Consider the following 17170-nt stretch of genomic DNA (forward strand, 5'->3'; position numbering starts at 1 on the left):
CATTAAACCAGTAAAAGGTAATTAATAGGAAAATTCGCCAATGAATTGCAATTTCTTTGCTAAAATGTGTAAAGGGTAATTGAAATCGACTGCCCATGGGGATGGTAGAGTTACTGTCCCTTGGAGGTGCTTAAGGAAAGACTGGGTATGGCACTTAGTGCCACAGTCTAATTTACATGGTGGTGTTCTGTCATAGGTTGGACTCGATGATCTCAGAATTCTTTTCCAAGCTCATCGATTCTAAATTTTTGAGAATCTGAGTGCTTGATTTCTGTAACACTTCCACCTTGCACCCTGCACAAAACAAAAAACGCCTCCTCTCTAAACCGGGCCCCGTGTCTGCGTTTAGCGTCCCTAAATTGGCAGTAACACAGCGAGTAATTTCTGCCAGCTGTGCCCTGCGCTGGAGCCAGCGGCCACCACGCCTTCCCTAAACGTGGGTCAGGACTGGCCACGGGGGAGAGCTCTCCACCAGGAACTCGCCGTGCTGCGGGCCAGCGCCGCGGCAGAAGCCCGCACTGCCCCTGAGATCCGAGGACGCCATCCCGGGAATTTTGGGACGCCACGCCGGTCAGACAGCGCCCGCGCCGCGCATGCGCCCGCGGCTGCTCGCGCGTGCGCCTGGAGGTGCCCGGACAGCCCCGCGGGCGCGACGCTGGCAGCGCTGAAGGGCCCGGCCCCGCTCCCGGCCCCGCTCCCGGCTCCCGGCCCCGCCCCGCTCCCGGCCCCGCTCCCGGCCCCGCCCCGCTCCCGGCCCCGCCCCGCTCCCGGCCCGGCCCCGCTCCCGGCCCGGCGGCGCGGTGCGCGCGGTTGCTATGGGAACGGCGGGCGGCTGAGTGAGGCTGGGCCCTGCGGAGGCGGTGCCGGGTCCCGACCGAGTCCTTCGGGCCGTGCTCGGTGCCCTCCCCTGGCCGTCGTGCCCGTTCCTGGTGGTGCCGCCTGGCCGGGCGAGGTAGAAGGGCCAGACTGTGCGGTAAGTCTGGAAATCTTTAGAAAGCGGCTGGAGACTGATAATCCCTATGGCGCTTCCCAGCAGCTTTCCCGTGCTCGGGAGAGAGGCTGAATTGCCGGGTGTGGGTTGGGATAGCGTTTACTCCACAGGTGCTGCTTATTTGGGGAGTTCCTCTTGGATGTGTTGTCCCACGGCTGCTCTGGAAACCCAGCTCCGCTGAGAGAGCTCAACTCTCTTAACTTCGTTCTTGCTTCTCTTTGATAGCGATTTCTCTGCGTCAAAAAATAACCAGGGTGAAAGTGCATCAGTTGTGATTGGTAAGTTGCTGGTGTTCAGAATTATGTCTGATGATAGCAATTATTTGCATATTCCTAAAAGGAGGTTGTAGTGAGGTGGGAGCCTATCTCTTCTACTGTGCCTGCCGTGAAAGAGGAAATGGCCTTAAGGTGAGACAGGGGAGATGCAGATTAGATATTAGATGAACGAAATTCACTGTGCCCATACACTGAAATAGGTTGGCCAGGAAGGTGATGGAGTCACCAAACTTGGACATATTTAAGATCTGGTACTGGTTGATGTTGTTTAGGGGTTACAGAAGCAGTGCAGGGTTGGACTACATTATTTTAAAGGTCTCTTCCAATCTCGATGATTCTGGGATTCTCACTAAATCTGAACCTAACCTGTGTGCTAACTATTCTAGAGATTTACTAGGGCAGACAGAACATGGATTTGGATGTCAGAGAGCAGAGTGTTCCTAACTTGAGTATAGGGCTTCTCCTCACTATACTTGGTGATTGCAAATACACCCACTCTGCACCCTAGCAATTAGATGACGCGAGTCTTGAGATGGGAAAGAGGATGGCAGAGTCAGTGTGAGATGGCAGAGCTGGTGTGGTGCCGTATCCGATGTCGTCAGCCATGCTTCTCTCATCTTGATTGAACTGACGTAAGAACTGTGCGGGTACAGCTGTCTCACTTCTGGACATTGCTGGGACTAATGTGTGGATCCTGTACTGCTGTCTACTGCTTTAAAATCTTCCTGTACAGCAAAGACCAGACTTCTGGAGTAAACAACTGGGGAATAAAGACAAGAGCCCAGTATGGCTTTTCAGACACTGCTGTGATGCTCTTCTACCTTCCAGCACAGACTTAGAGAGGAGCTTTTCACTTGTGCAAGTTGTAGGCTACTTGGGAAGTGGTGACAGTAGTGAGGGACAAGATCTGTGTCTACCAGTTATTCTGTCCCCACTGACACTGCAGCATTCCCTCTCTCTGTTTCCTGCTGGGACTGGGGAGCAAAATTACAGAATCCCAGAATATGCTGAGTTGGAAGGGAATCAGAAGGATCATGAAGTCCAGCTCCTGGCCCTGCACAGGACCATTTCCAGCTGTATTAGACATAAGACCTGCAGAGAAGACTTTCCACTTAAAGTCAAAATTCTGGCTCCTAGTAGCTAGGAGAATAGGGAATGATAGTCTGCCTTCCTTTTTACAGTGAGGACTGACTGTATAATTTTTCCAAACAGGTGCAGTAGAAGTCCTTACTTCTTTTTAAAAGACATTGTAATAGAGCAAAGAGTAAGAAGCATAGAGAACAAAATTCAGTCACAGTGAAGGTGAGTAATATATTAATGGTAGTTGGAAATACTAAAAACACTGATAGTTTCAGGCTCCTGATCTGTTCCTGAGGATTTTAAATTATGCATCATGAAATGAAAGAGGTTGGTGCACTTCCCCTTAGCATCCAATTTTATGTTGAGTGTGCAAGAACAAAAGGTACTATGCCAGGATGTGCAGGCTCTCAAAGAAAGGAGAAACACCTGGAAAAGTTAAACTGCAGAACAGGAAGAATTGAACTAAGAAACTAAGGGTTTAAGATTTTTTTTTTTAACTCTATAGTTTAGATATAACCCAGATGATGGTGTCTGATCTACTGTCAATTCATTGTCATAAAAAGTGTGAGAGAATAGAAGTTACCAGATGGTCTGAGTCACAGTGCAGAAACCTATTTTTGTTTTTAGGTAAGTTTGAAAGCAGAAGAGGAATTTTGCATGGTGTCAGACTCATGATGAATTTGCTGTAAAATGACAGGGATGATATCTACAGAGAACTGCACCATGATGGTGATGGGGTGTGGGTCCAGGGGGTGATGAAGCAAGTCTGTCACTGCCCACTGCATTTCCCAGGAATTACAGCAGGACAGAATGCTGATTGGAAGTTTGGGTTTATAACTTATATTAATGTTATCTTTCTTTGCCTGTGCTTGGGGGTGGGTTGGGGAATCATTTCTTTCAGAGTAAAAAAAATGGATCACTTGTTCTTCCTTGTCTCTGCTTATCAATTGCTGATAACTGTGCTTTAGTACTGATAATTATGCCTCTGACATATTAGGAAGCTGCACATGATGAGGTCAGTAATATATATTAGGTTTTTCCTAAGTTGGAGAAACCTGTCTCTTTGCAGCATATTATTGAATTCCTGTTTTGACTGTGGTGTTTCCTAAGTAATCAGGTGTCAATAAACAGATTTTCTGTGGAATTGTAGAGGACCCCATTTGACACATGAACCAAACACGGTGATGTATTTTAGCTTCCTGTAAAAAAACTGAAGGTAGATCCTCCATGTCAGATGCTTTCTGTTTTTTGAGTATTTTCCTACAGAACTGAGGAATAGAGAGGAAATGCAATATCAGTGTACCTTTTTCCCATTATTTCAGCACTGTCTAGGATTTACTTACCCTTTTAAACTATATTGTGGTAGTATAACCAGTGATGAATTGATAGTTTGTAATTTAAAACTAGCATAATACTTTGTGCCTTTCACACATATTTTTCACTGTTCTTTTGTGCAGTACTTTGCATAGGAATGCAAGCTTCAATGACTGAAAATAGAAGAAAAGCAGAACCATTCTACTGGCTGTCAGTGGCAAAGCCTAAAACCAGTTCTGAGATTGTAAATGAAGCCAGAGATGTTCTACGAACAGTAAAAACTCAAAGACTATTCACACCTACAGATGAACAAAGGAAACTTTTTGGGTCTCAGTTCTCACTATGTCCTCAAAGTAGACCCTCTTCAGTTTTTAGGTACTATGACTTTAAGATTTTTTTCAAATATCTTTTAGCAGCAAGAGATTTGATTCTTTAATTATGCTTCTGGTGATTATTTTCCCTGTGTTAATCTGTATACCTAATCACATCCTTTGCCTTCTTCTAATGATCTTTACTGTTGGTGTTAATCTACATGTCCAGGAAGTTCCTATGGATTAGAGCTAACAGAGGCAGTCATTGCACTAGTTTTCTATGTGGAGAATAGTATAAGAAATTTGTTACTTACCTTTTCTTGAGGCAATTGAATGCTTTTAATTGAGATAGTCTTTGGCTTTTTTTCCAAGAACATGTGAAAGCTTGCTTGTTTCCTATAATCTATGTGCTGGATCTTTTTTTCAGAGCCTTCTGAGATATTTTAAATGTAAAATTTTAGGTCCTGCAGTTTGAAATACTCATTTTCAAACCTGGTTTTTACTACCTCAAAATTACTTCTAGGTGGAGTTTTGTTGGCATGAAGTACTCTTGACACTTTTCCTTTCTTCCCTTTCCCCATATTTACTGGCAAAGGGAAGAAGCATGCAATTAGAAAAATCAGTTGATCACACAGCTCTGGGTCTGCTTCATTCTAACTGTTTCATTTCTTTCTTAGTCTTGATACATCCAGTTCTAATTTGTTTGAATCAAGGCCACCTTCTGGTGTTTGTCTAAGTCCATTGGCTGATGTAAGTACTCTAGAAATAACTTACGTGGTACTGATATGTATCTTGGTAGTGTTAGGGAAAAAAATGGTTTCAAGACATTTGGGGAAAATGGAGTCTTGTTGTCACATTAGTCTGACTATGAAGTCAATTTTGTCATTTTTCTCCTGAAAGAAACCTGAAAATAATTTAAGCTACTTAAATTTGCTGTACTGCTTTATGGTTCAAAGTGACATGAACAAGAATGAGAAGACGAATACTTAAGTCGGCTTTCTTGTGTAAATTTAATAAAATAGATGAAGTTCATGAACATGTGCCAACAATGTGCCCTTGCTGTTAAGGAAGTGGCTGATGATGTCTGGGGCTGCATTAGGAGGAGTTGCCAGCAGGTGGAGGGAAATGATCTTTCCCCTCTACTGAACACTGGTAGGGCCACGCCTGGAGTGCTGTATGCATCTCTGGGCTCCACAGTACAAGAAAGACATGGAGCTACTGGAAAGAATCTGATGAACAGCCCCAAAGGTGGTGAAGGGACAGGGAGAAATAGGAACATTCAGCCTGGAGAAGACCAAGAGAAGATCTTATTAATGGATGTAAATACCTGAAAGGCAGGTGCAAAGAGGATGGGGCCAGCCTCTTTGCAGTGACTGGACCAGAGGCAGAGGGCACAAACTAGGATGCAGGAGGTTTCCTCTGAATTTCAGGAAACACTTTTCCGGCTGGGAGAGTGATGAGGCCTTGGCGCAGCTTGCCCAGATATCTTCAAAAGCTTCTTGGCCATCATCCTGGGCAACTGAGTTTAGGTGGCTGTAGTTGAATATGAGGCTTGGACCTCCAGAGGTCCCTTCCAAACTCATCTGTTCTGTGATTCTGTTGTCAGTAACTTGGAGGTAGCTAGGTGGTTGCTTTCTGTTTCTCTTACATTTCTATAGAATGTCATGATTGCAGTTTATTTTAAAACAGATAGAGGTCCTTTAAGAACCTTTTTTCTCTCTTTGTAAAAGCTGTGAATTGTTTTCAATTTGTAAGTGTATCTGTTCTTTCACAGTTTTTTTTTTTAATATTTGGTCTTAAAATACAAGATTAAGTCTTGACCATTTGTTTAGTGCCTGAGATGACAGAGCATGCTGTAGCAATTAAATGTGCTTGCTGTATACATTGCTTTTCCCAGATAGTAACCTTTAGGAAATTAGGGGAAATATCAAAGAAATTTTATACCTCAGTAATTTAGATAAGGTAATATATTTATATTAATCAAGCTTAAAACTTCTGAACATGCTTCTATTTAGATTAAGTATATATACATTTGGATTGAAGAACTGGTGTTAAATTTTCATTTATTTTGTGAGAGTGGAAAAAAATTAGAGAAAACTACTCACCAATGCAAAACCTGCTTCTTTTCCCTTATCAATGGATATAAGTTAGTACACTGTAAATTAAGAGCTTGTATTAATCATGGTGGTTGTGGGTAGTCAGTCTTGCCTGTTGGCTTCTTAATACTCTGGAGAACTCTGAAGGATCAGCTGGAGACTGTCTAGTGGATTCTTTATTTTAAGGGAATTGGTATTGAATTTAGAGGTCAGTGCTGTTATATAGGGCAAGGGCACAAGTGCTTGGTAGTAGAGATTGAGGGTCTTGTTCACCTCCTCTTAAGAGGCAAGATACTGACATAAAACTAGGGCTTTCAGGTGTTGGGATCTGTATGATTTGTCTCACTGTGATAGAAAGTAGTACATATGATATGAACTTATTTGGAGTGTTTTGGAAATACTGTTTTAATGCTCAAAATCAAATCAAAGAATGGATATATCTCTAGAATTGCTAGCAATAGTCATTGACACAATATTTTCTTTGATAAATAAGCTTGCTGCAGATGTAGTTAGATGAGTATGAGGAATAAATAATTCTGAGTTGTTCTACTCAAGTTAGTTTTTGTTTTCTGCACCCCGAATGTTGGCTTTTAAATGGCTTTCTGTGGTGATAATGGTATAGACATCTGGTTTGTTCAGTGGAATTATATAATTAGATTCAGGATATGAAAATTTCTTAATGAGCAAGCCAGTGTAACTTCTGTTCTATTTTGAACTTAGCCCTTTGTTAGAAATTATGTGGGTTTCTTTTTTTTTTTTTAAAAATACTTTAAATTATCTGTGCTTTTGTTTAAAAGTCTTCTTTATTTTTGCAACAGAAACCAACACTAATAATTTCTGAAAAAAAAGATGAAGCTTCTGTTTTCCTTCCAATGCCTCCTGCTGATGCTGCAGAGGTTAGAAAAGTCAGCAGTGCTTGGAAAGGCTTATACAGAACAACTTCTCTGAAAGATTTATTTTCTGCTAAAGTGGTTCCTCTGGATCAGAGTAAGAATGTTTTGATATGTATTATTTGCTAGAAAAATAACTTCATAATGAGTTTTAATGTTGGTAATTACATGAATTATTAATACGTTAAAGAACCTTTAATGTGTCCTTTCAGTGTGAGTTCTGGAAGTATTTAAATGGGTTTAAAGCAGTTTTGAAACTGTGGTTTCCCAAAACAGTGCTGGCTTGCACTACTGAAAATAAATTGTAAGCTACTCAGGTGCCTCTTCTTCCTATAGGTTTCCAAGTAATGGAATTTTACTGAAAGTTGTCTTCAGTGAGTAAAATTAACATTAAATGCTGACATGCTTAAAGAGATGAGATGCCATCATCTAAGGAGATTCCCTGATGGATTATTAAGCATAAAAGGAGTAATAAAAAGGAATTCTATGTCTTGACAAGCCTCCAACTATGTCATATTTGTTGTTCACAGTTTCATTAGTAGATACTTTATAAAGGTCACCAAATGTGGGGTTTAAAAGTAATTTTCTTGAAGATGGGAAATGGCATCTTGGCTTCCTGCATGTTGGCTCATAATGAAGTGTGCTGGGACTCTGTCTTTATTTCAGAAGACTCATTTATAATTATGACAGTTCTTATATTGTCTGGGAGAGTTGCTTTACATGATAAACTGAATATCTCAGATTTTACCTTATTGCAACACAAGTCTTACATAAAAAGCACTAAACTTTACTTCATTTTTATGTATTTATTCTATAAATATATTTTTATATAATGTACCGCTTCATGTAACCTTAATAAGTTAATGTAACTAACTGAGGAAGTTAAGAAGCTAGCCTAGTTGTAACCTGCTTTGGTCTCTTCTCCCTTTTTGGGTTCATACAGATTTTTATTTGAGGGGTTTTGTTTGTGGGGGTTCTTATTGTGTGTACACAGAAGATACAGGATCAACAGCCAGTTTTTTCCTGAGTTCCTTCATAATACTCAGGTTCTGAAATGCAAAAAAATGTACATTTTTTCTCAAGGTACAATCTATTTGTAAAAAGGAAATAAAGAAGATGAAATATTAAAACTTTAAACACGGCACCAAAAGACTTCAGGAAATACTGTTCATAAGAAGACATTGACTGCCTTCTCTTAATAGTCTTAAGCTTTCTCACCTTTTAAATTGATACAAGCAATGTAACATGACAAGCAGTAATTAATAACACTTGAACAAAATGTGTTCTCTTTGACTATTTCAGATGAAATGAAGCTAGATTTTGAAGAGCCAGCTATGATGATGAATAATCTTGACAGAAGTAATAATAACTGCATAACAGAACAGAAGTTGTACACATCATTTAATGATGAGAGTAGACAATTAATTTGTAATGAGCATACCAGCAGATTAGGAACTGAAGACTCCATGGAAGGGACACCAGGAAAATTTTCACTTCAGCTGCAAGGAGAAAGGTCAGCCAGCATTGGTCAAGTATGGTAATGTATATCTTCCACACAACCTTCTTCCTAGATACTCAGTTGTGCTGAGTATTTTGCTGAGTAGCAAAATGCTTTAAGTTAATGGAATTTGAAGAAAACATTTCATATGCTTTAATATGAAACTGTGTTTAGATTATTAGAAAAATTTACATTTCTTCTTTTAGAAAGTTTCTACATTCAAAAAACTAATTTGTAAAATATCATTGGTAGAAATTTGTTCTACATTATTTGTTTGATCGTTAACATTTCAAAACTAAGTCTTCTGATCACTGCACGTAAAATCCTCAAGTTTAAATTTGATGTGCTTCCTTTTGTAGTTTAGTCCTGTTGTTTTAAGGCAGTATACCATCTTCACTTAGCTTGACAGATGAGTAGAGCCATGCTTTCAATTCTGGTATGTGGTCATACACCAAAACCAGGCTTAAACTCTTTGGCAACAGAAGCAGAATTTTTTGTGACTGATTTTTTTTTTTTTTTTCCCCCCACATGACCAAATAGATGTGAGAGATTAATGGGACTCACATGCCTGTAATCTGTTTCTGCTGAACCTGGAATATCATATCAATTCTTCTGTTCATAATCAAGTAACTTGTTTTTCTTTTGATTCTGATGTGGATTCTTGCACGGGGAGGAATAGTTCCGTGGCAGTGTGTGTGGTTGGTGTATCAGTTGCTGCATTAACAGTCAGATGAACAACCTTTTTGTGCTAATAACATTGACAGATGTAGCAATCTCAACAACAAAGAATGTAAAACACTTTATTTTCAAAACACGTATTTGTAAAACTTGTTAACTTGTAAAAATATGTATTTGCCAGTAGGTATCTTCTTTCTAGCATGTTTGTGTGCTTAGGGAAAAGCTATTTCCCTGGATATTCTTAAGCACCATTGATATTAAAGATTATGTTCTTAATGTTATAAAATGAAAGGCCTTTAATTTACTAGCTTGATGATAGCACTTAATAGTTTAAGAGAATGTTGTCCATTGAGGCTGTTATAGTAAGTGATACATAACGGAGTTATCATAGCACTCTTTTATATTAAACTGTAAGCAGGATTTTAAGAAAGATTCTAAAAGAATGAAAACTTGTAGCAAAGAAAAAACTCCATGAGTGTGGAGGAAGAAGGAGAAAATAAGAGCAGAGATGAAAAATGTAGGTGAAAAAGAGTAAAGCACCAGGGAGAATACTGCAATACAATTTTCTGCCTTTAAAATCAGTGATCTAATAACTTCTTAGATAAAGATTATTTGGATTGTCATACTATAGAAATTACTGTAGTTTGAATTCTATTTAGTAAAGGTATGATGTGAAGTACTTCAGTGTTGCAGTGGAAATGGGTAATTCCTTTTGTGTAATATGCATCCTCCTGTTTTCAGTTCTGCTTTCTGTTTAGGTTGCTGTTTTAGCTGATGATGTCCAAGTGCCTCTGGTAGGAAAGGGTTGGTTGATACTTTTGCTAATTGAAAAGAATGACCTTCCTTCTTAGTCATGATTTTAACTTGCATGTATAATTTAACAGCTAACCCATTAGGCATGTTTCCTGTCTGTTCAAAATTGTACACTTTATAAGAACAAGAGCTCTGAAAGTTTTTGATTTTGCATTTTTTGTTACTGGTGCTTTTTGCAATCACAAATCTCATACATCAGTTAAATTGGATCTCAAATTACAGGCCTTAAGATAATACAAAAAATTGCTTTCCAATGTTGTTCTGAGTAGTTTTCTCCAAAATGGAAGAGGAATATAACATTCCTTCATCTTTCTGTGTTGAATGCAAGATCTGTATTTTTGAATGGCCCATTTTTACCTCTCCTGTGAGTTGTGGATGCTTTCTGTGCACTCATGTCAGAGCTGGTTTTTGCCAATCCTGCCTAAGCAAAGCTTCTTGACACCATTTAGTGTCATAGTGTCCTGACACCATTTAGTGCTCGTATGACTTAGAGCTCCACATTTCTGCAAGATGCACAAGAATAATACAAAATGCTTTCCCTTCAGCCACAGACAAAGGTCTCTCATCTATATCAGCCCAAGCAGTTCATGCCATCATGTCATGGGATGGCTGTGGATAATCTCAGCTGCTCTCATACATTCTAACTCCTTGCTAAGACTTACACCAATGAGCACATTGGTCCAGTGTTTGTGTATGATACTACACAAGTCAGGCAGACCTTGTTCTGTGTGCTTGTGTGAGTTCACAGATGTCATTCTTCATCTGACAAGGCAGTTGAAAGGTACCACAAATCTTGCCTTCCATATAGTTTGTTGAGTTTGATCTTCATGATAATTGTATGTAAAAGGCTCCAGAACCATAGAGGGGTCATTGCAGTGAGATTTGGCATTCTTTCTCAGTAGAGCATATTCATTAGATTATTGTAAGGTTAGATTGCATTTGGTTTTGTGTCATAAGTACTTGAGGCATCTTCTATGGGGTTACAAGATATTTTCTATTTAAAGTACATCGCATTCAAGAGTAATAGGATGAAAGCTTAAAGGAATGTGAAATCTTTTATTACCTAGTGTCATATCATTCTCTGTATGAAGCAGCTGTCAGCCTCAATTCTGTATCACAGTAATTTAAAATCCTTGCAGGAATTAAGCAAGAGGACTGTAGAAACAGTACACTTCATATTGGAGAAGTTGTGTGGGACTTCCTACTCCCCTTTCCCTACAGTACCTATACATGTACTGAAATAACTTCCCTAATGAAAACATTTTTCTGCTAATGAGGAAACAGTAGAGCATGGCAAAATAGCATGGCAGATTCCTGCCATTAGTGCTATTATATTTATTTTAAAGAGAATAGGAGGGAGGTATTCTATTTCAGCAAGAGAGTTGATCACTTTCTATCTCACCTTCTTTTGTTGTCCCAAAGATTAAAGAAAAAAAATGAACAGTGCTAATGAAATCACAGCTGCCTTATAAAGTTATGGGGGGGAGGAAAGGACCTTTTGAGAGGAAAAGTTATTTGCCATTTTGTTTGCAATTCTGTTTTGCAAATAACAGTCTAGTTGTGCTGGAATAGGTATATTAATTGAAGCAGATTGAATTTATTGACATGTTGCCTCAGAAAAGCTAGGAACAATTTCTGGCAGTCGTAAGGAAGCTCAGTTTTGTTTACATCTTCCTCTAACCATTGTGCCTTGCCATCTATTGTGACTGCTAAAGAAGTGAAACATCTAAAATGTTTTCTGCATTCATATATTTCAACAGAAGTGTCAACAATGATGGCAGATTTGCTGATGAAGAGCAACAGTTTCTCTGGTGAGAAAAGATGATGATTTTTTTTTTTTTCCTACTCCAATTTCTCAGTATTCTGAAAGCTTAGATGTCATTCCAGGACTTCTAAAAGCAGAGGTGCCTTGAGTGAGGAAGAGTTTGGAGGCAAACAGTTCATTCCCAAGTGGCTTGTTCTTTTTTTAATAAGTGAGTTTTATAAAGAGCTACAAAAGGATTAGCAGGTGCTGTAAAGAAGATACACTGTGCCATTTTCTCTCACCATTGCTCTCTTTATTAAATGCCTGTTTTAGAGTATCCTTGAAATATATTCTTCTTCCATGAGAGTAGTTTCTCTTTCTTATGCTTTTTTTAAAGTTTTGGAATATTTCAATAGAAAATGATAAAAGCAAAGGATTAAATGGTAAAGTGAATCATATATTCATAGAGTAGGGTAGGTTGGAGGGGACCACTGGAAATCACTTTTCTCTGGTTGCTTAAACTACCTTCACATCTGTGCTCAAAATATACATACTTTTTCTCTTCAAAGAGAAGGATTCCCACAGAGAAGAGAGATTATTTTTTTTTCTGAGGGGGACATCCATTCTGTTTTGCTCTGGATACTTTTTTTGACTGACGTGGTGTGCCTGTTGGTTTGTTGTATGATGTAGATGATTTGCTAGACTTTTTTCAGTATTTTTCTCTTTTTATTTTTTTTTTTTTTTAAATTATATATGTTGACAACTTCTGGAATTCTCATAAAGACAGGGAAAGTGGAAATTAGCCTACTCCCAACTAATCTTCATCTATTTCTGCCTCATTTCCACTGGCTATTTGGACCACTGATTTCAGAAGTAAGCACTTGATTGGTGGGAAATCCTGAACAGGTAGAGCTTTCTACAGTGTTTTCTGGACTGTGACATCTACCCTTTCAAGAAGGTATAGGGTTAAGGCATACTGATATTTTTTTTTTTTCCAGAACTTGTTATAGAATTCCAAAAAAAAGGGTAAAAGGTAGCTTATCTCTAGTCTCTTAGCTCACAAAAGAGACAGTGGAGTTTAGGCTCATTTTTAATGTGTACTCCAGAGTCTTTCCACTCTAGAACTGAGTTTCAGGCCAGGGTCATTGGTCTCCAAATCTGGGAGATCTAGGTCTTGAGAGTACTTAATACCAATTGAATTGCAGTTCTGAAGTGGGTAAATGTGCCATGCAGAGGGTAAGAAGGAATACCAGTTCTGTCTAGGTAGACGTGTAGTACCAATGGATTTTAATTTATTTTCTGTTTAGAAATGCAATGCTTATGCAAGATTCAAGTTAGGAAGATGATGAGGGTGTGGTTTTCAGACTCAAATATGTTTAGGCTAGTGGTTTAGATATTTTTTATGGTTAGGATTAGACTATGAGTTGTCTGGTTGCCTAAATATACTCTGCCATAAATAGTTACTGTTAATATTTTGCAAAGACTGTGAAGAATAAAAAGGATAAGGATAAGGATAGAGGTTTTTCATCAACCTTGATTATTCTTTTAAGTCATTTGCATGAGGCTCTCCATCAAGAGCCTGTATAAATAAGAAATGCTGTGTGTTTTTATTGCTGAGGTTGTCATAAGAAGTGAGCTATTCCCATGATTCTGTTCGTAGAATTGTTATTTACTCATCTTCAGGAGGACTCAGAGTGTAGTTGGTCTATTCGTCAATATATTTTTGCAGATTATCTTGTCTTTCTGCTAGTTATCCTCATATCAGTGGTATCAGTTACATGCTTGATTATAGTTTTCACTCCCTTTGGGTTTTTTTTCTCTGCTTATGGTGTTCCTATGATCCTCTACAGTTCCTGAAATAATTTCAGGACATCTATTTTACCAGTTTTTGAATTATTTTCATGCTTTTGAGAAGTTTTGTGGTTGAGAAATAAAACTGACTCAAGTTGTGTGTAATTGGTGTGATACTTTATTTTATATCTCTTTTAGCTGTCTACAAGTAATTTTGTCTCACAGATTTTTTTTTTTTGGAAAAGGAAAATAGCCTTTAAAAATTGGGCTATTATACTGTTTTATTTTTTTTTCTTTGAGGCTTATTTCCAGATTGTATTTATCTGTCTTGTTTGTCCCTCAAATGACATCACAAAAAGGAAGATTCTGAGGTAGCTGAGCAAAATAGGGACAGATTATCATAAGTGGCTCAGTGAAGATCAGTTCTTTGTTTAAAAGGATAGGGTGCTTTTCAAGTGCTAAGGTATGGGTCTGGAAGAAATCAGTTGGTCTGTAGTAAAAACCACGAAAAGATATTCCCTTCTATTCAGCTAATGAAAGACAATACCAGAAACTAATTTTGATGTCCTTCTGGCAACATAAAAGGTCTGGATAATATAATGAAATTGGAATAAAAGGATTAATGAGAAATGCAAATGTTAATTGGTATGTGGAAAAATTAATTTCTGTGAGAATAAATGACAAAACAAAATACTAATTTTTCTCATTTTGCCAAAAGCTAAAAACAGTTGTTACTTGCTTTGGCAAAAATTCTGGCATTTTGTTTATACTTCCTTTCAAAGTCTACAGAGCAATATCTTGTTGTTCACATCAGTGATCTTGATTTAGAGTTAGAACTCTTGGTTTTTTGATCACTAAGCACAGTGGAAGAATCATGGTAGCAGTGGATTGTGTTTTGGAGCAGTGGCTCCTAAAAGCGTTGTGTAAATGAACCTGCTCTGAGAAGATCCATTGCAGTTTCTCTCACTTGCTGCAGCTCTGCATCTGACTCCCCTTCTTTGCCTTTGGGCCCTTGCTGCTGACTCTGGGTTTGCTCCGTTGTCCTTAGTGCCCTAATTCCCAGGATTACCTCCTTTAACTTTCCCTGGAGCCACTATTGTTCTTTTTGAGGCAAAGCTGCTGAGTTTGGCTGTGCCCTGATAAACTTGGTCTAGAGCCCTACCTATCTTTGCCCAGTGCTCCATAGTGCTCCTGCCAAGAGATCTGATGGGCTGCTCATGAGACCACAGTTCTGAATAATTTTGAGAAAATGCTAACTGGCAGTCAGTGGATAACCCATTGGCTGATACAACAGAAGGTTGTCCGGAGGAGCCTCAGCAAGCTGGAGAAACAGTTTAACATGATGCAGTTTAACAAAGACAAATGCAAATTCCTGCATCTGGGCAGGAACAACCTGCATCTGGTCAGGGCACCATTATGTACTGGGGACGATCCAACTGGGAGGCAGCTTTGTGGAAAGAGACCTGTATGTCCAGGTCTACACCAAGTTCATATAACAGCTCAGGATGGGAGAGACCTCAGAAGATCACCTGGCCCAATCTTTTGTGGAAAAGAGAGTAGATGAGATTATCTAGCACCCTGTTCATTTGTGTCTTGAAAACCTCCACTACACCTGTGCTGCTAGGACCAGCTCCAGGCTCCCCAGTGCAATAGTGATATGAAATGGCTGGAGGCAGTCCAGCTATTAAGACGTGAAGGAGTCCTTTGTATGAGGAAAGGCTGAGAGAGTTGGAACTGTTCAGCATAGAGAAGAGGAGGCTTGGCGGGGGCTCTTTTCAACATCTTTCAATATCTGGAGGGAGGGTGCATTGTGACACCATCATTGTTTGTGTGACAAGAGCTACTTCTTCCCCCTGGCAAGTGCTCAAAACAGGAAAAACTATTTACCTGTGAGAGTTTTTTTTTAAGGATTTATTAGTTGTATAGACTTCCAGAACACCTCCTTGTAGCTTTTCCCTTTGTAGTCCATATAGAACTGTGAATCTTAGGTTGAAAGAAGAGTGCTCAGCTGCTTAAATGATCCTTATCAATATAAGGCATGCCATCCTGAGCAGTGCTACAGTAAAAATAAACCCAGATTACAATGTAGATGTGTAGTCATATTCTGAATATACAGGTGAGTAAAATCTCAAATTACATTCTTTCTAAAGGGCCTGTCTGTTTAAGGGTTATCCACAGCCAAGGGAACTGAACTCTGATCTAGTGTGGAAAAACACCTTTGTGCCTAGTAGTTATTTTGATACATCTGAGTTGCCTGAACAGGCCCCCAGGATCTGCTTAGCATTGCATGAAATCTGGTCTTTCTAATACTTAGTGAAATGTCTTGATTTTTGGGTGTAGATACACCATGTCTGGCTTTCCAATGCACACAACGTATGTTGGTAAAATCAGATGTTCAGTGCTTGTATTTATGTATAAACAGTCTGCATCTACTGCAGTGCCTAGACTGTTTTCAGAGCTTTGTGCAAAGTTAGAAATTGCTCTCCTAGACTTTTGCAGACCTGAAAACATTGATATATCAAGGATCTAAAAAAAAAAAAAGGTAAAAATTTCAGTCACATTTTTGAGTTTTAAATAAACTAGAAAAAGGAATTTTGTGGGAGCTGGAGGGGATGTAATAAAGGAAAATTCATTGGGGAGAAACTGAATGACTATGAGGGGAAAATGAAAGAAAAAAGGTTTATTTACCTTATCAAAATAAAGACCAAAAATAAGCTATCTGGAGCTTAGATTTGCTTCTGAGGAAGTAACTTAAGAATGGTGGTTCTACAGATGTAGAAAGGGCTCTGCCGTTCTGGATGTGTAGAAATCATATAATTAGAATTCTTTGGCTTAATAAAAAGGGCATGTTTAAAAATGGAAAAGAAATCTCTTTCCAGGCATCATCTTGTGTCTGCAGTCTAGGCTTCCTTACAGCATTAATTCGGGGCGTGCTACGCACAGTCTGTGTGTTAGTAGCTCTCTGCCTTTGTAAGAATCTGTTCAGATTCTGGTTTATGTGGGGTAGTCCCAATTCCTGTATCTGCTTTAGGAGAGAGTCCATAGATCCAGTTTACATGGGTGCAGAAGGAGAGGCTCATAACATCTGGATGAGCAAAGTTGTGTGAGGCCTTGGCACTTGCAGAAGGAGATACTATGGGGCTTACAATGTTTTCAGTCCCCACTGCCCTCATATTTTTCTCGTTCCCCTTTATTCCTACTCTTCTCTTTGAAAAGTAACCTGTATATTCTTCATTCTTTACTACACCATCTCAGTTCTCTTCTCTGTTCTTCTCCTGCTTTATGTTACCTAGTTTTGCCTCCCAAAGCTATAAGGAAATGGAAGATGTTCCAGGATCCTTACTGTAAGGAGAGGGTAGTGTCAAGAGGGAATGCCTTGAAGCTGGACAATTCAGAAAAGATGGTCATTTTCTCTTTTTGTTCTAGTTGAGCTTTGCTACCTTGCTGACCACAGGTGCTTGATAGATGCAATTCTGTAGAGAAGCATTAATTTGTTAGTATTATCATTTGTCGCTCTTAACTGGTAACTAAATTATCAGGGGCATCAGTGATACATCTCTAATAATAATTAATAAAAATTAAATCTCTGGCTTGATGGCTATCTGCAGTGTTGTAGGTTGTTATACAATTAAACTATTTTTAATTACTTCCCTGTTTTTAATACCAGCACTCAAAGTAGTGTCTGGGAA

General features: G+C 39.0%; 1 protein-coding gene across 1 annotated transcript in view; it reads left to right on the plus strand.

Annotated features, from left to right (window-relative positions):
* Positions 1-3817: 3817 nt before the first annotated feature.
* ARMC2 (armadillo repeat containing 2) overlaps positions 3818-17170 on the plus strand; it is a 59061-nt gene continuing 45708 nt past the window's right edge. The window contains exons 1-5 of the mRNA XM_062488723.1: positions 3818-4035; positions 4649-4721; positions 6886-7054; positions 8260-8470; positions 11707-11757. Of these exons, the coding sequence (XP_062344707.1) occupies positions 3818-4035; positions 4649-4721; positions 6886-7054; positions 8260-8470; positions 11707-11757 (722 nt within the window). The remainder of the gene's footprint in view (positions 4036-4648; positions 4722-6885; positions 7055-8259; positions 8471-11706; positions 11758-17170) is intronic.

The sequence above is a fragment of the Cinclus cinclus genome, chromosome 3 (genome assembly GCF_963662255.1).
Source record: "Cinclus cinclus chromosome 3, bCinCin1.1, whole genome shotgun sequence".
Lineage (NCBI taxonomy): Eukaryota > Metazoa > Chordata > Aves > Passeriformes > Cinclidae > Cinclus > Cinclus cinclus.